The sequence below is a fragment of the Puntigrus tetrazona genome, chromosome 11 (genome assembly GCF_018831695.1).
Source record: "Puntigrus tetrazona isolate hp1 chromosome 11, ASM1883169v1, whole genome shotgun sequence".
In the NCBI taxonomy this organism is placed as follows: Eukaryota; Metazoa; Chordata; class Actinopteri; order Cypriniformes; family Cyprinidae; genus Puntigrus; species Puntigrus tetrazona.
Window position 1 is genome coordinate 8,778,710 of NC_056709.1, and position 18,331 is coordinate 8,797,040.

Here is an 18,331-nt window from a genome sequence, read left to right on the forward strand (position 1 = left end):
GTACTGAGAAACGGTCAATAAACAGCAGTAGCTGTCTAACAGCAGAACATTTGTATTTTAAGAGTAAAATCTGATTGTAAACAGATGTAATAATTTTCTTTATCCTCTCAGTTTATGTCACATGGACTATATTTAATTTGGAGAAAACAGTATTCAAAATATTATGTTGAATATATTTAATAAAACATCGTCTAGTGTAATAATATAATAATTTCATGTACATTTTGTGCATTTATTTTATCTGTTTCTGTGTTTGTGTTAGTTATTGTACCGTTATTATTTCTGTATTTATTTCTCTTTTTGTTTTGCTCTTTCGCATTGCATAACTCTTCTCGTCAAGAGACACGCACGCAGGGGTTGAGAGGGGGCGTGGCGTTTTTCTCGTAGGAGGGGCTTCTGAGCTACTGTTCATCGCGGGTTTTTTTCCGAGTGCGCCATTTTGGCTCCTGAGCGCGACGCGTCGTGTGATTGGGCTCCAAGCGCCACTATCGGAGCCAATCAGAGGTGCATCGCGCGGCGGCGCAGACGGTGAGTGAGCGCGGCCGCTGGGAGGGGACGGGACGCGGTCGGTTAGCTGGGGATTGGTGTGTGACCGACCAACCAAATGACTAAAATCATTATAAACAGGAATAGTGCTGTTTGTGTATGTGTCAAGGTCCACTGTGTGGACGGCGTGCACGCGTTTATTTCTCGTGTGGTCAAAACTATAAACAGTGCATTTAAATGGTTTATCTTTTGTTGTTGTTTTTCTGTTAAGCCGAGCTGGCGTCTCGTATAGGCCCGGTTTTGAGCCACTCTTTGTTTTAATACTCGTTGATTCGCGCGGTCCGAGGAGTCGATCAGAGCTAATATGTCGACGTTTTTGTTGTTTGAGCAATATATAGGCGATTTAAATAAAGTATGTATTAAAAACACGCTCGTGCGTGAAAACACTGAAGTCGGTGTGCTAATGCACGTTAACGTTAGCGCTAGCGATGTTTGACGAAGAGAAAGCGAGCCAGCATATCTGTATGTAGTCACACAATAGAAATACTGCAGTTTTGAGTTGTTTTCTGTAGTTCGTGGTGTTTAAAACAGTAAAAGAGTTTCGTTTTGCGACAACAAAAGCGAACGTGAGACACAAAGACGCGTGGCTTGAAACTGAAGAGCCGCAGATAACGTTACATTTGACAGAAACTAGCTTTAAACACTAAAATGTAGATCTCAGCCGTTTCAACTGAAAGAAACTTGCACTGACTGATCTTAAAACATGTCAGTTGCCTTTGTTTTGTCTCAAGATGCTCACCAGTAACGCCTTTTCTAAGGCATGTTTATAAAAGTTATTTAAATATCCTAATTTTACTATGCCTTAATACTAGTTTAGGCTAGGCCCTGTATATGAAACAGGGCTCGTGTGTTTTCCTGTATTTTTAATCATACATTTTTCTAGGTGTTTACTATATTTTATTTAATGTAGAATCAAACATTACAGCAGCATATATACCTAAGCTGTCTTGTCCTTAATAAGAAATGAAAACATCAAACCATATTTGATGTAAGTTGTATATGGAGCCTAATGTGTCCTACTTGCATGAAGAAATCTACAAGGTCATAAAAGATTGATAGATTTGTAATGTTATTAAGCACAACATTTACGCCAGTCATGAAAATGCATTAGGATCTACATATACTTAATGTGCAGAATAAAATCTAAATATGAACAGCTTTTGCTTTATAGTCAAGAAAATTATTAAATGCTAAATCCTTTGCTTAAACAGACAACACTCGTCTCGTTTACTGTTTGTTTTTTATTTTTCAAGCATATAAAAAAACTTGACAACCTATGGTTATTTAATATCTAGATTTTCTTTTTTATTTAATATCTAAAATTTTGTTTTTCAGGGAGAGGGAGAAAAAGGTCACACGAGCAATCCAGTAGTAGACATTGTCTTTAATAAGAAATAAGTTATGCTATTAAATGTTACCACTTTGATATATACCACTAGTATAGTTTTATATATATATATATATATATATATATATATATATATATATATATATATATATATATATATATATATATATATATAGAGAGAGAGAGAGAGAGAGAGAGAGAGAGAGAGAGAGAGAATAATTTTAATAACTGACTTAATGCTAAAATAAATTCTGTTAATCAGCAATTAAGTCAAGCATTAGCATGTGCTGTTGCATATCATTTCAGAGTTGTGCAGTAACTTCTTGTTGCTATTTTTCAGACTTCAGTTCCGTGCTGATCTCATAACTCATAACCCACAGCAGTCAGACGGCAAACATGGAGCAGTACACCACCACGACAACTAGTGGAGAGCAGATAGTGGTGCAGGCCAGCGGTGGACAGATTCAACAACAGGTAAGTTGTGACGATATACCATATTAAACCATGTATGTTGGAGATGCATAGACTTATATACCTACTTATACTTACTATAGCATATCGGTTTTTGTGTGTTTTTACTAATTTGAGAGTCACAGTCCCTTATCTCTGGCCCAGGGCACAGTGACTGCGGTGCAGTTGCAGGCTGAGCCTCAGGTAGGCCAGACTGCAGCCCAGCAGGTCCTTCAGGTAGTGGTTGGCTCTCCGAGCACCTCTGCTGTCTGCAAATCTCCACGCATGCCGTCTTCGACATTGCATTACGCAGAGATCTGTTTGCTAGTATTGCATTTTAATAGTGATCAATGCAATGGCAAAATATCATCTATCTGTGACCTTTGCGCATTTTGCATTTGTCTCAGTTTATTTAGTTTTATCACTCACTGCAATTTACAAGAACCTAAAGTGTTCAAAGAATGTTCACATGCATGAGTTTTTAGCATGCTTTGTTTTTGCGAAATACGTTGTAAAATGTCCAAGTCCTTCAAGTGCACCACCAGTTTGTTTGCATTTTGCAAGTTTACAATCATTGTATTTTCTTGCATGCATCTGTGTTTTGAATTGTCATAATGCTTAAATAATATGCATATAAATATCAGCTGCCACATTATGTCTTGACATGGACATATTTAAAAGTATAGATTACTTAAAAATGAAAATTCTGTCATTAGTTACTCAGCCTTGTGTCGTACCAAACCTGTAAGACCTTTTTTCATCTTCGAAACATGAAGATATTTTTGATCTCAGAGCTTTCTGACTCTTTATAGACAGCAACGCATCTACCACATTCCAGTCCCAGAAAGGCATTGAGGACATGAAGGCGACTAATTAAAGACAGAATTTTATTTTTAAATTGCTTTATGATCAAAGCTTTTGATCATACTGGAATGTATATGCCTTAAATATTTGTGCATCAAATGCTGCTTCAGGGTTTGTAGGTTTTTTTTATAGTTGACATAACAAGACATGCTTGTTTTCAATGCATCCTCTTTAAAGGTTCAAGGGCAGCCTCTTATGGTACAAGTCAGTGGGGGTCAGCTCATCACTTCCTCAGGGCAGCCTATAATGGTGCAGGCCATGACAGGAGGACAAGGTCAAACCATCATGCAAGTACCAGTATCTGGTACACAGGGGCTGCAGCAGGTGGGTGGAGTTAATATTACAATGAATTGTTGGTTAAAATATACTATCTTCATTAACATATTTAATTTATCTAAAAGTAGTGCATTGGTTCTTAACCAGGGGGCCTGGTTGACAAAGCAACAAATACAATGAAGATTTCATCCATATTTTGCCTTTGATGAAACAACATTCCACAGTTTTAGAAAAAGCTAATAAAATGTCAAAAATTGTTGTTGACATGAAGTCAAGAACCACTGCAATATAGTGTTCCATCAAAATATAAGGTATGAAGTTGTAATAAAATGACCAAATGTGCCACAGATTCAATTGGTACAGCCCAGTCAAATCCAGCTGCCGGGTGGACAGACATTACAGCTACAGGGTCAGCAGGGACAGACCCAACAGATCATCATTCAACAGCCACAGACCGCAGTCACCGCAGGACAGAACCAGGTGACTTCATTTTGTCATGGGTTTGAGGAAATATAAAGGAGCACCCTCCATGAACTGCGCTCTTGTAGTTAAATGCATATAAATAATGAAGTTCCTGATAAATGTTTTCTTAGGGTCAGCAGCAGATCACTGTCCAGGGTCAGCAGGTGGCTCAAACCGCTGAAGGACAGACCATTGTTTACCAGCCTGTTAACGCGGACGGGACCATCCTACAGCAGGGTAACACTGCTACTCCTCCGTAAAACACTGAGCCACGAACGGTATACATGCATACACCGATTATGTAATTAATCCGAATTCATTTCGTGATCGTCCATCTAGGGATGATCACTATTCCAGCTGCATCTCTAGCAGGAGCCCAGTTAGTCTCCGCTGGATCCAACACAAACACCACCAACACCGGTCAGGGCACAGTGACCGTCACTCTTCCCATGGCAGGAAACATGGTCAATGCTGGAGGAATGGTCATGGTGAGCACGCGTGCTGTGGGCATGTTTATCTGTTAATGCTATAGAGATAATCTGCTTAGATCAAACCTCCTGATCTTATTGTGTGTGTTTATAATTGAAGATGGTCCCAGGAGGTGGAGGGTCAGTTCCCACCATGCAGCGCATTCCTCTTCCTGGAGCAGAGATGCTGGAGGAGGAACCTCTCTACGTCAACGCTAAACAGTATCACAGGATCCTCAAGAGGAGACAAGCCCGTGCCAAACTAGAAGCTGAAGGCAAAATACCAAAAGAGAGAAGAGTATGTGTGCTTTTATGGCAATGACTTTATTTATTAAGTCTGTATGAAAATATAGCTAAACATATTTGCTCTATTTGCATACTAAGTAGCAGTTGGTATTCTTTCTAGAATTCATTTGCATATGGAATTTAGTTTGACCTTTTGTTTCTTGCATCTATTTAATCATTATTTGTCTTTGTCGTAAGAACAGTAAAGCAGTTTCATTTCCTGCAATTCATTAAAAATAGCTTAATTTAATGAGACATATTAATAAGACCTGACAGGTTTATTTGCAGCTATTCAATATATTTTCTTTACCACGCAGAAATACCTGCACGAGTCCCGTCATCGTCACGCCATGGCCAGGAAGCGTGGAGACGGTGGACGTTTTTTCTCTCCAAAGGAAAAGGAAGAAATGGCCATGCAGGCTCTTAAGGTGAGCGAGGGGCTTGAGCTCAGCTCTCATTGGCAAGCCACCTCTGCCCCGCCTCTGGGGTAAACTATCCAATCCCAGCCTGTGTCCGACCCGAGAGACTGTATGCACCTAATTTACATTAGACCATCCATCCCCTGCGGCTCTGTGTCTGAGCTACCTCATGCGTCTGTGGCACACTCACGTTCAAACTGTCTCTGTCTGTGAGTTAACTGACATTTCCAACCAATTAAACTGAACATGCATACTAAGATCTTAGTATATATGTTCCAACATATAATACACAATGTACAGATTAAACCCCATGTTTGTAACTCCTATGCTGCCTTATAGCATTTTTACCACTTTTAATAATTCAATTATTTAGGTGCAAATCTTTATGTGCAGCTTAAAGATAGTATGGTTGAACTCTGCTGATTGGAAGTGGCTTCTTTCGAAAAGTTGTAAACATGGGTAATTGGCACGTTTTATCCTGTCAGTGTTAAAGGTTTCTTATCTTCTATGTCTGACTGCTACTTTAAAAGGAAATCTTCAACCTTGACGTCTTTGTTCTGTCTGCATTTCTGCCATTTGTCCTACCATGGTGTATTTCTATCCAGACTGCTTGTGATACTCACTGGATGCTGCGACATATTAAGCAGCGTTTATTTGTCCTTTTTACCATCTTATGGTATGAATAGCCATTCAAAATGTTTTCATTTGTGATGTACGGCTTGGCTTTCACCCTTCAACGCTCTTTTGTCTTTTCCCAGAGCTGTCGCTTTGGTATTGCTTTAGCCGTTTTATGTTTCTTACAGTGGGCTGTATGTGGTCTCTTGTTTGCATTTATGTTTGTTACATGATGATATATATGCCCTTTTTATGCAAATAAACCTTTGTTCATGATTTATTATTGGTTAATAATGCCTTGCCGTTATTTACATGCTGAACCGTTTTTCCAGTGTTAACCGAGATGTGTTTCTGTAATTGTTTTTTTTTTTTTTTTTTTTTAGAAAACAAGTTAATAAAAAATATGGAATTCAAAATTTGGTGATAATATAGTATATTAAGAGATTTACAAGCAATTAGAGGCCGCTCATTTTTGACTAGGTGCAACAAGTATGCCCAAGGGTTAAATATTTGATTTCTTTTATTGCACAAAGGGTTGCATGCAAACTAATTCTTCAATAAAAATGTCATATATCTTTAGCTTTATTACTTTAACTGATGAATGGCCAGATATTTTGAAATTCATAGAGTTGAGTCAATCACACATATTTTGTGTATATCAGATACATTTATAACTATGTTACACCTATTAGCATGCATATTACTAGAATATTACCAATTTATTAGAAGTAATTAAGCACATATTAATGCCTTATTCTACATCCCTAATCCGAACCAATACCTAAACTTAGCAACTTACCTTACTGACTATTAATAAGCAGCAAATTAATCATTTACTGAGGGACAAGTCATAGTTAATAGTAAAGAAGTGTTACCTATTCTGAAGTGTTAACATAAATTCTCATGGTTCCACCAGGTAAGAGTGCAACACCAGTCATTCCCTCACAGCATGTAGTATGGATGACATCTTCACCATCTTTATTTATCTTCCTTTTTCCTCACAGAAATCTGAGCAGGATCAATCTGAAGAGGACACGGTGGGCCAGATGATTCAGGTGGCATAAACTACCCTTCCCTCCACAAACGTTTCAGTCAGTCCCTGCTTGTTTAAAAACTAAATCTGAACACATGGTTGATTTTGACTTCCCCTAAAGTCCTGTTCACCACTTTCTTTATTTCATCTCTTGTATAGAACAGTGTTTTTGTCTCATTCAGTACTGCCAGGTAAAACATGGAGATAATGGGAATTATTTTATTTTAAATCAAGCAAAGGGCCTTTGCTCTTTAATTTATCAGGAATGACTTTTCATTTTAGGTTGGAAAATCCATGACACTTCGTTTAATTACACTCCATTTCTTTATTTAATTAAAAAGTGACATAAGAATTGATCGCAAAAATGTGAATTACAGTTGAGTTTTGTACTATGGGATGTTTCTACGTGTTCTGGATCAGACTGTGAAATGTTACAATTTTCTATGCACTCGCGCTTTTTAGTTGATCCACCAACCATTTGTATATCCGCCAACTCCAAAACATCCTTTAATAGCAGCATTCATTCATCTATTTGTATTTTCTATTGATGTCTTCCTTGTACGAGAATAAAGGTTGACATTCTGTACATGGTTGCAAAATCTGCTTTTCAACTTTTAACTTTTGTTGAATGCGACGTTTTGAAACGTACTGATACGTTAGACCATACGTCTGGCCATGTTTGTGTTTCCCTTTGCCAAGTTACAGACACACCCATTTGATTGCCATTATTTATAGATCCATGATGCATCTGCACCCTAAGCTCTACTGGAGTTGTTGTATTTAAGGTAAAGGCATAGATCAACCAAAAAAGAAGGTTCTGTCTTCGTTTACGTGATTTAAATGACAGAATTGTCATATATGGGTTAACTATCTTTCGCGAGATTTAGATGTGCTTTAAAATGTGGGGCGTTTTAAAATAGGAAGCCAATGGCATTGAAGGGTTAGTTCACCCCAAAATGAAAATGAAGTTCAGAAGGTCTGACTGGTTTGGAACGACATGAGGGTGAGTAAATAATGACAGAAATTAATTTTGGGGTAAACTAACGCTTTAAGAAAACTTGATCTCCCTGACACTAGGGTGCGCTATAGAGTTAATCAGGCTGCAGCAGACTGATCATCAAGAGGGTGTCACGTAACTGAATTGTTACTTTTATTTTAATGGCATCATATTAACATATGTAGAGTGAGGCATTTAATTGAATAGTCTTGAGGAAACGGTTGTTTTTCGAATGAAAGGGTTTCGAGAATACTTCAAAGAACACACAATGAGTTCTCAACGCAATGCAAAACAGGTCATCAAAAAACACAACAGACGTTAATAGCAGCATGTTTTACCATAATCAGTATAGCTCGACCCGAACCAGCTGCAAACACATTTTATGGCACCTTCGGTGGGAAATTAAGAAATGAATCGACAAAAAGAAAACACCTGCACAAAACACACAGCGCCAATTCTTTGAAAATGGAAAAATCTGTCATCGTTTATTCACCCTCTTAATACTAACCTGTAAGAAGTTATTTATTGCATTGAACATAAAAGGAGATATAAAACGCGTAAGTGGTACACATTTGTGATCCACAGAAGAAAGAAAATCGCAAGGGTGTTTGAAGAACATCAGGGTGAGTGAACGGTGACAGTGTCACCATTTTCGAGAAGACTGTCCCTTTAGAAATACGCAAGCTTCATGCGTTTTCAAATATCAGCTTCGCCTCAGTCTTTGGCAGTGAGCTGACATTCATTACGCTTAGCATTTGGGCATGGTCCCTCTCGACACGCACCAGGAGTCAGGTGGCCACACATCTGCCCAAAAGTTCAACGTGAATTTCCATTTGAATCGTTTCAAAAGATTCCAGCGAATGTTTCTCATTCCCTTGTGACAACGACACTTATCCCGCTGCAGCATTTTGACACACTTTGGAAGAAAGGTAGGATGATTATGTCTAAAACGCTGCTCCATAAAGTATGCAACCACCCGGTGTTTATCAAGACGACTTGCACACACGGCATAAAGAACCTGAAACAGAAAAAGGTGAAAGCTTAGCGGTTTTATTCAATTTAAGTTCCTAAATTACAAGTATTGCATGATATAACAAGCTTATATCACAACTCTGACTTTTTCACTCTATTGCAAGTTTTATATTCAACTGTTTTTTTTCTCAGAAATGCAGGATGTAAACTCAACTGCAAGTTACAAAGTCAGAATTGTTCAAACTCAAAACTGCAACTGCAAGAAAATAAAGTTATTTTGCGAGATATGAACGTATATCTCATAATTCTGACTTTATATCTCGAAATTAGGAGTCAACTTTATAACTCGCAACTAATAGTTGAGGCCTGTTTCCGCCACTGAATAGATTTTATCATTAATGTAAGTGTAAGTTCGGAGCATCTACCAGATGTGAACGAAGCTGAGGACGGCGAAGAGAATCCCGGCGAGGAGGGACACTGGTACAGCCAGCAGAGCCGTGATGATACGATAAAACCAGACCCTGGACACCTCGAAGAGAGCGTGACTCCAGATCCACACCCGATCCCCGCTGCGCACCGACACTGGCTCGGCTATCACATCCTCAAAACTCACCTGTCAACGAAAGTAGCACCTTCACTTCACCCACTTCAAAAATAAAAAACGTACATTTAAAGCTAGTCGTGTCGCTTTCCTGAAAAAATCAGTCAGTGAGCTTTTTCTCATTCACGCAAGTGTGCCTATAGTAGCTAAATATGAACGCCGCGGTAAGCTATTTTGCATTAAAGGGTAAAAATTTAACTGGTGAAGGTAATAGGCTATATTTGGCTAAGCTAATTTTCACAACCTGCTGACAGTAGTCCTTATTCATTTAGATGTGGTTTTTACATAAAAATAAATCATTATAATTAGCTTCTGCGTAGACATAAAAGCCAAAGCTGGCTAGGCTAACACTGACTGGTTAAGCTAATCATTCGCTATACATTAAATTACAAATATACTCGACAACAATAGTCATTATTGTCATAATTTAGATTTGAGTTTACATTTTATAAGTGTGTATAAAATGTGAATTTATGAGGGTGTAGATCTAAATTTACATGACTAAGCTAGCTAAGCTAATCTTGTCTAAACTTTTTATCTTTCACTACAGTATGTTATTAAATACACAATTGGACAAGATTATTCATGAACCATGATTTATAACATGAATTTAGACATTATTTGACATACATTTAGCTTGTACATAAAGACTAAGCTGGCTAAGCTGATATTGAGCTAAGCTAAACTTTTCCCAACATACCTTAAAGCAATTGGGAAAAACTGGCTAAACTAACATTGACTAATTATCAGTGACACACATAAAGTCTCCAATCGATCTAACAGCAGTGGTACTAAAGGATAAATTTAGGTAATGCATATTCTAAAACAAACGAGCTAAGCAGATTGATTGTTGATTGTTTTGAATGAAAAGCAGGACTATCTACAGCTGCAGCTGCATTATTGAATGAACTTGCATTTCTTGTTTTTTCTCCTCATTTTGCTATGTATTTTAAACTCTTTAAGTGAAGTATTTTGAACTGAATACCTCAATCAGCAACTATTCATAACATACATTATGCTACAGTAGTCCTACTGCAAGTCTAATAGTTGTGTAATATGTCTGGTCAGCTCATTTAAGAGCCAGTTGCTATTATTGTCCACTCATTGGAGATATTCACACGTTCTTCTAATCCATTTCCTGCTACCAGCTGTGGTTGTCTACAATATCAAGACATTGTCTTTACTTTGGAACGGAGTGGATTCAAAAACGTTGAATTTTATTTAGCCTAATATGAATGTCAAATGCTGACATTTATGTTGAATTAATGTTGAATTACTTAAAATTGAGATATTCGGTCTAGTTTTCTTGGGTAAGAAAAATCTTATAAGAAAGTGTTTTTTTTCCCCATTGGAATAATTTGGAATATTATATATATATATATATATATATATATATATATATATATATATATATATATATATATATATATATATATATATATTTTTTTTTTTTTTTTATATATATATATTATATATATATATATATATATATATATATATATATATATCTTTTTGTATTTATTCTCCACAGTGCTGCAATGAAAAGGACTGCATTTGGACATCATAAAAGAGATTACCTTAAGACACTCATTTATTTGTCTTGGGTCCCGTTCATTGATCAGAGGCCTGGTGTCACTCTGTGTAGATATCACATCTTCCTCCTCCTCTTCCTCCAGGACAGTTTCCAGCTGCGTCTTCCACGTCTGTTGTCCCTCGTCATCCTCTCCATCCCCTGCATCCCTCAGGTCGATCTCAGTTTCCCTTGCGTCCATACTCCTCATCATGGTGCCAGTTATCAATACGAAGGTCGTAAAGTCACAAAGCGGCTCATTAATGGCATCAATACATGCATAAACAGTTTCACACACTCTTACACATGCACACCGTGAACGCAGAGCTAGAGTGCTGTCTTGAAGCTGAAACAGGGATATGGGATATATTAGGAAAGTGACCGTGCCCTAGCAGGCATTCCCAAACAGGCCCCTATGGGAAGATGCCAGCCCTCACTGATACATCTGCTATAAATACCCCATTAGTGACCGGTGAAATACAGACCGCTGGTAAGCTTAGAAGAGCTCTTAAAAGAACCAGTGGATCAAGAATATTTAACAGAATGGGAGCATTGATTTTGAGCATTAATTGGGATTTAGTAAGATCAGTGTATAGTGCTTGTTTGTACATTTTGTCAAATATTCTATAACAATATACCCTTTGGACATTATTTCTGAATGAGTATGTGCAAAGTACCAAGGAAAACATATTTACCTTTGAAAAGACCATCTCTTCCTAAAAAAGGGCCATATATATGTAATATTAATAATGATATTTTATACATCTAAAAAAATCAGCAAAAAAAAACTGTAAAAACAATTAAATGAAATAGCTTAGTATAATAAAAATAAAATAGTTTAAAATAATTAAATTTTCATTTAGGTCAATTCACACCAAAAATAACTAAAAGTGAAGAATGAAAAGGAATAAAGAAACATTTTATTAACTATAAATAACTATAATAGTACCACAATGATATTGGAATAAAAACTAGACAAAACCAACGGTTTAATCAAAGGTACAGAAACTGCTGTCATTTTATATATAAAAACAAAACAAAAAACAAAATGACTAGCTGTTGGCTTCATGAGCAGATTGTCGGTTTCTATTTATAGCCCAACACTCATAGCAGATTGTTATTATTATTAGACTTTATACATTTGTATTGTATTCTTGTATTCTGAGAAAGCAGAGAAATGATGTTGCAGCTAACCCCTGCTGGCAGGTTCAGGAGTTTCAAGTGGTTCTGGTCGGTTGCTAGGTGGATGTTTTTTCAAGTCAAAACAGCTCAAAAGTATTTTTTCACCTGTTTTTGTCTGCAGTATCATGGTCTGATCCGATCTGGAAAGCTCTCGTATTAATCATCATCACTGTTTAATCTCACGGTTTGTGGCATTTTGTCCAGTTCACCTTTGCTCACCGTGGCTGTCTTGTGGATTGTGAGGCCGGACCGACGCCTTTTAAAAACGTTCTTTTGGCAGCTGTCCTAGTTTAGTTTGCTTTATCCGGTAAGTCTAATCTGCATTCAAATCTCCCCATTAGAACTAAAACATGTCCCAAAATATTATGGAGCTATAATTAAAGGAAACACATTTCAAAATGATAAACCGCGAGACTAATAGACTGACATATAGATAAAATGCACATCTTTCCACTTTAAATGTTTAAATGTGTTGCTTTGCGCCAATACTGTGAAACAGCTGTTCTCTGGCAGATTTACTATAATATATAATCCTGTGTATTTGGCCTAAGTCATAGGACGACACGTACAATAGGGGAAAAGCAACAAAAATGCAGTAATCATGCAAATGTTTGGGACTGGTAAGAAAAAAAAATACAATTTTTGACCCCAAAATGTTTGTAGTGTAAAGCAGGTAAATACTGTTCATTTCTGATTAATATGTGGCTTTATTCTTTATTCATCGTTGTGTTGACTAATTAGCCTGAATGAAGATGTACATCTATAATAAACAATACAAAAAAATCAGTTGTACGTATGTACAGTACCATTCTCCCCATAAAAGCACAAATAAAGCTCTATCCATCTCCATTGAAACAAAAACAGCAATGGCCACATTGTTTGTAGAAATAAAGAAAGCACAAAAAAATACATAGTGTGATGTAATGGGCTCTATATAACACATCATTCAAGCGGCACAATGAACTCAACACAACTGAACATATGCTGCGTTGAACTGAAATAGTATATGTCAAGCTTTCCGTGACTAGTGTCTTTATTAAACAATGAAACAACTTGTCTTTGTCACTTCAGCCCATGCCTGATATTTACAGTAGAAACAAAATACAGCAGATAGCTGAGGTCATCCTTTGCGTTATAAATAAGAGAAATAAATAAGTAAAAATTTATTCAAAAAGTTATTTTTTTTGTATAAAGATTTTGGTCATTATGTCACTTCATTTTCCAAATAAATTAAACATATTAAATAGTGCAGTAGAAGTACAGTAATAATAGGATCATCAATGATCATTTCTGTAGTGTTTTAAACATATTAATGTAAATGTTACATATATACATAAATATATATATAGCAGCAACACCTAAATGCACAATGCACAATTATAATTTAATTTAACAGCCTTTAATAATGACATTAGGGTATATCTTGATTCCTGTTTTTCCATCTCCAAATGATTGTTTGTTATACCATTTAAAACATCATGACCTTAAATTTTAAAGGACCCGCATTCATTCACACACATGCTCCTAAAACATATTGCACAGCTATTTTTTTTAAATTTTGGAGCCCTGCCATTGAAGAATTGTTCACGATAAGATCAATACAATGCATTTAGAAAAATACATAGAAGGAGCTAAAAAGGCTAAAACAATCATTTATAATAAAAAATGCAATCAATGTGAATGATTGATTTAGAGTCTCAAATAGAAAATCTGAATACTTTGTTTAGGTGACCTCTTCAGGTATTTGCCCCGGTATCCTAAAACTAGTCTGCTCCAGCGTGTTCCTCGGTGTAGCCATGTGATAACTGCATCGAACTCTGTCCCTGTCTCCGCTCCTGTGCAAAAAATGAAAAAAGTCTTCATGTCCCGAATGTTCGTGGCCCGACGCAGAGGGCCGCACTGGTCTGCCGGCCGATCGGCAACAGAACAGCATCTTACACAACTCCTCCCTAATCTGACGGTTCAGCAGGCCGTAAAAAAACGGGTTTACTGCGAACGTAGAGTACGCCAGCCACATGACCGGCCCCTCAGCTTCTTCAGAGGTGGTATGGGAGAAACCCAGCGACAAATGCAGGTGGAAGGCGAAGTAAGGCAGCCAGCAGAGCAGAAACTGTCCCACGATGATGGCCAAAGTCAAAGCGGCTTTCCCGCCGACCAGCGTTCTCCTTTTCCTGCGAGGGACTTGATTTCTGCGGACGCTTGTGCTTGTGGTGATGATCGTGGTCTGGCTGTTGACGGAATCAGACCGGCGCTTCGGATGAGCGCTCGCCATCGTCCAGCTCGGGATGGGTCCTCTTTCCCGGGCAGCCGTGTGGGCGACTTTATACACGTTCCCATAGACGGCGATAATAATAGCAGCTGGAACGCAAAAGCAAACAGTGCAGAATAAAATGGCGAACACTCTCCGGTGTCCGCTGTGGCTCCAATGGAGAGAGCAGTGGGTGGCTGCAATGGAGCTTCTACTTCCGTAACTGGGCCACCCAAAGACGGTAGCAAGCCCTAGCAAAGTAGACGCCACCCAGATGAATCCCATCACGGCTGCGGATAAGAGAGGAGTCATTTTAGCCTCGTACCTCATGGGATGCACGATGTAGAAGTAGCGTTCGATGCTGATCACGGTGACCGTGAAGATAGAGGCAGATATGAGAAAGGCATTGAGGAAAATGTACAACCTGCATTCAAGCACGGAGAAGATGATGCCGGCGAAGAAGGGCGAGCCGCAGACGATGCCGAGCGGCATCAACAGAGCGGCGCATAACAAATCCACGATGCAGAGGTGGCACACCAAACTGAACTTGCGGAGATGTGGCACTTTCACTACTACGGCAAGCACTCCGCTGTTGGCTAAGAGCGCGATTGCGTTAAGAGTCACCATGATCACGAGGCCCGACATGTCTCGGAAACGCGACTGCGGATTGGACATGCTCCCTAGTTGCATGCTGGGAGCCAGATGCATAGGGTGGCCACGACTCAGTGTCTCATTAAGTTCAGTTTCATTGTGCTGTGCTGGCGGAGGTAGTCCAGATGCCTCCATTGTTTACTGCCTGGTGAACCAAACACAAAGCAGAAACTTCTCCATCTTCCACAAGTCAGGAACGGGGGGACTCGTTGTCTGGAGGTCAAAGGTCAGCACTGTTGAACGTATGGAAATGACACAAAACAATTAGTTTAAACGCAGTACAGATGAACACTTTGGATGGATTGGTTCGCATCTTCTTTTGAGAGGGTTTTGAGGTTGAAGATTCAATAAAGCTTTAAAAGTGCTCTTCACAACCCCAGCCGAGGAATAAGGGTCTTATCTAGTAAAACATTCTGTTACTTTTTTAGCTATAAATGCTCGTCTTGAACCAGCTCCACTTTACACATTACGTAATCACGTTGAAGGTCACGTGTGGCATAGATGAAGTACTAAGCCGGTGTTTACAAAGCGAAAGTGCAAAGAAATTCAATTCCCTTTGCTAAAAAAAAAAAAAGTAAAAAATGCAGCGGATGATGCTGAAGTTGGAAAGAAAATGTTATTTTTTTGCCCCACACTACATTTTATAACTAAAGAACACGAACAAAGAAGTAATCACACATGACCTTTTAATTATGACTATGTAATGAGGCTTTTTTCACTATATAATAGTTTCACTATATAAGACTTTTATTCCTTGGCTGGGATTGTCTAGAGTTCTTTGAAGCTGTATTGTATTTATAGTTCTTTTGGGAGATTGCATGCTTTTTCATTTAAATTAATATTAAATCATATCATTATATACTGTATTATTAAAATAAATAATGCTATAATTGGAAATTATTATAAAACAATGAATTAAAAATACATACTCGATTAATACAATTAATTTCAAAATATTATGATTTAATAAAAACAAATTCTTTTTGCTATATTCAGTTGCTTTACAGGGTGTTTTACACAGACAAATTTAACAGATTGTTCTATTTTAATATGATATTATTTTTAATAATGGCGAGCTCTGACAGTGTACAGGATTTTGATTCTTCAGAAAATCAACTACATTCAGGGCCTTAAAATACAATACAATACTACAGCAGTAGGCTACTATGGTATGTGTCAGATGGCATTGTATTTACATACTATCAAAAAATGCTATGGTATTACCATCAGCAAATGATATCAGCAGGTTTTAGTAACATTTGTGAATCAACAGGCTATTAGCGTAACATGTACAGTGCATCGCTGTGATTGTTTTGTGGACACGAGTGGCTAAACATTGAGAAAGCGAGAGAGGCTTGATCAGTTCGAATAATTCATGGTGCTCTATTCATGGTGCTCGTGGTGCTCTAACCTTTTGAAGCGGAGTATAATGAGCTCACTTGTTTGCCTGCAGCTGCCGGGGTTTCTCTGGCATTAGCGTTAGCGTGAGCTCACTGTCACCTGCACAGCACTACAATGCACTCACGCCACAGACGTCACGATACACGCATAATCACTCTCACACGGCCACACACATCATGTCGCTGATGTCATTGACTGGAGAGGCGCTGTAATGCCTAGAAACCTTCTGATAGCTGTAAAGATTAGACCAGTAACTCTTAAGGTGGTGTGTGTAATTTAGCTACAAATTAAAGCAAGCCAGTTTGTATAAAAGGTTAGGTTTGTGCTCTAGCATTTGACGTGGATCAACCTAAAACCAAAATGCCGTCTTGACTTGACAACTTTTGATAAACTTGAAATATGTACTACTGTATTTACATTTGAGCTTTGAGCCTAGTATTCATCAAATATTCCAGAATGAAAATATTAACTGTTTTTAACATTGATTAAAAAATGAGAAATGTTTCTTGAGCAGCAAATTAGCAGGTTGGAATGATTTCTGAAGGATCATGTGACGCTGAAGACTGAAGAAATTCAGCTTTGCATCACAGAAATAAATAGCATTTTTAAATACGTTCAAATAGAAAACTTTTCAATTCTTTTAGATTGCAATTATATTTCATATAGCTGAGTGCGGGAATTCAAAAGGCTTTAAAAATAGTTTGTCGAAGTTGCCACGACTGCGGTGATTTAGTGTAAATCGAAGAATTATCTGGTGTAATTCTACAGTGTCGTTTAAAAAAATCTTGTGAAACTGGTCATCCACGATTTATTATGACCTCCGCCAGTCATGCATTTCACAATGCCAATAATCCTAATCTCTAATCTTCTATAGTCACAGTTCATCGGCACATGTCCATAGGGGTTAGAAAATGAATGCAGAGTAATTTGGCATGGAAATGCACAGCGGCTGTATTACATCACCGCCATTAAAGCTGCACAGAACGTTCTAGCGTGTTTTAGGTTAATCGCTTTGTTTATTGGTAATGCCCTGACCTCGCACTACCTCCGTTTTCTGAGCAAAAAATAACTTTTCTGGGTGAAAAGTGGTTGAAAATCACGGCAAAGCAACAAATAACAGAGTCCCCCCATCCCCCTGATTCAGATACACAGCTCTGGCAAATCAGTGACTTCCACTTTTAATCCATGTGACATGTTTTTCAGCCAGTAATCTCTCTGCTCAGCCCAGATTGTCTGGTCATCTAATAAACAGATGTGCAGGTCTTTGGTTTTGGATTATGAAAGAGGTGTCCTGCTTTTATTATGTACTGCTGAACTTAGCAAAACACAACCCCACATGCACTGAACTTCAGTTAGATGTGATGTCGCATTAGGAAAAAATGAAATCCGAAAGGTTTTTGTAATTTATCACTAATAAAACTTTGCTATAGTTCTCCGAGGTACATTTTCGAAATGCAAAATAGTTTGTTTTACTGAGAAAGCGTTTGTACTTTAAACACTTTGGACTAAAAATGATGTGAAAACACTTACATTTTCAGGTTAATGAACATTTAACACACAAAAAACAAAAGCACAGCAAACGTACTATGCCATAGAACGTAAGTTCTTTAAAGTATGAATATACAACATTAAATAAGACAATAAAAAAAAATCTCACCCGATGTTGCTCAAGCATCATTTAATGTTCCCAAGCCAGTCAGTGAAGTTTATCCAGCTGTCACTGTCTGTGGTGAAGAGAGCTTGATGGAGTCGGGTTTGGCTCCTCCGTATTTGCACTTAAGACAAGCAGAAGCCATTACAGCGGCAGACGTACATGATGTACAGATCAGTCCGTCAGGAGACTCTGCTGCAACATCTATAGACAGAGTAATTATACTGTGTCAGTTCCCCTCGCTGAGAGCTGCAGGTGAATCCAACAACACTACAACAGTGGGCAGAGGGAGA

General features: G+C 37.9%; 3 protein-coding genes across 12 annotated transcripts; 1 reads left to right on the forward strand and 2 right to left on the reverse strand.

Annotated features, from left to right (window-relative positions):
* Positions 1 to 384: 384 nt before the first annotated feature.
* On the forward strand, positions 385 to 7,351 carry nfya (nuclear transcription factor Y, alpha). 10 transcript variants are annotated; one of them, XM_043252554.1, is made up of 10 exons: positions 385 to 528; positions 2,235 to 2,368; positions 2,510 to 2,584; positions 3,386 to 3,532; positions 3,833 to 3,964; positions 4,078 to 4,183; positions 4,286 to 4,434; positions 4,535 to 4,711; positions 5,016 to 5,126; positions 6,737 to 7,351. In XM_043252554.1, exons 2-10 carry the CDS (start codon positions 2,291 to 2,293, stop codon positions 6,794 to 6,796), a joined length of 1,035 nt encoding a protein of 344 aa, XP_043108489.1. In that variant the 5' UTR covers positions 385 to 528; positions 2,235 to 2,290; the 3' UTR covers positions 6,797 to 7,351. The 10 variants fall into 10 exon arrangements, with proteins under 10 accessions (XP_043108489.1, XP_043108492.1, XP_043108483.1 ...); XM_043252557.1 differs by lacking the exon at positions 2,510 to 2,584; XM_043252548.1 differs by lacking the exon at positions 6,737 to 7,351 and having other exon boundaries at positions 5,016 to 6,023.
* Positions 7,352 to 7,891: 540 nt separating this feature from the next.
* zgc:172270 (uncharacterized protein LOC100136849 homolog) lies at positions 7,892 to 11,262 on the reverse strand. The gene is made up of 3 exons (XM_043252558.1): positions 10,913 to 11,262; positions 9,160 to 9,347; positions 7,892 to 8,780 (listed from the first exon to the last, which is right to left on the reverse strand). The coding sequence occupies exons 1-3, from the start codon at positions 11,117 to 11,119 to the stop codon at positions 8,630 to 8,632; spliced, it is 546 nt and encodes a 181-aa protein (XP_043108493.1). The 5' UTR covers positions 11,120 to 11,262; the 3' UTR covers positions 7,892 to 8,629.
* Positions 11,263 to 12,780: 1,518 nt separating this feature from the next.
* Positions 12,781 to 18,319, reverse strand: si:ch211-213o11.11 (probable G-protein coupled receptor). The gene is made up of 2 exons (XM_043251576.1): positions 18,045 to 18,319; positions 12,781 to 15,219 (listed from the first exon to the last, which is right to left on the reverse strand). The coding sequence occupies exon 2, from the start codon at positions 15,119 to 15,121 to the stop codon at positions 13,811 to 13,813; it is 1,311 nt and encodes a 436-aa protein (XP_043107511.1). The 5' UTR covers positions 15,122 to 15,219; positions 18,045 to 18,319; the 3' UTR covers positions 12,781 to 13,810.
* Positions 18,320 to 18,331: the final 12 nt, after the last annotated feature.

Coding starts and splice junctions, on each gene's coding strand:
- nfya (XM_043252548.1), top strand. CDS start 2,291: ATGGAGCAGTACACCACCACGACAACTAGTGGAGAGCAGATAGTGGTG. Junction 2,585..3,385: donor CCCAGCAGGTCCTTCAGGTA/GTGGTTGGCTCT, acceptor TCCTCTTTAAAG/GTTCAAGGGCAGCCTCTTAT. Junction 4,184..4,285: donor CGGGACCATCCTACAGCAGG/GTAACACTGCTA, acceptor TCGTCCATCTAG/GGATGATCACTATTCCAGCT.
- zgc:172270 (XM_043252558.1), bottom strand. CDS start 11,119: ATGATGAGGAGTATGGACGCAAGGGAAACTGAGATCGACCTGAGGGAT. Junction 9,348..10,912: donor AAATAAATGAGTGTCTTAAG/GTAATCTCTTTT, acceptor TTTCGTTGACAG/GTGAGTTTTGAGGATGTGAT. Junction 8,781..9,159: donor CTCAGCTTCGTTCACATCTG/GTAGATGCTCCG, acceptor TTTCTGTTTCAG/GTTCTTTATGCCGTGTGTGC.
- si:ch211-213o11.11 (XM_043251576.1), bottom strand. CDS start 15,121: ATGGAGGCATCTGGACTACCTCCGCCAGCACAGCACAATGAAACTGAA.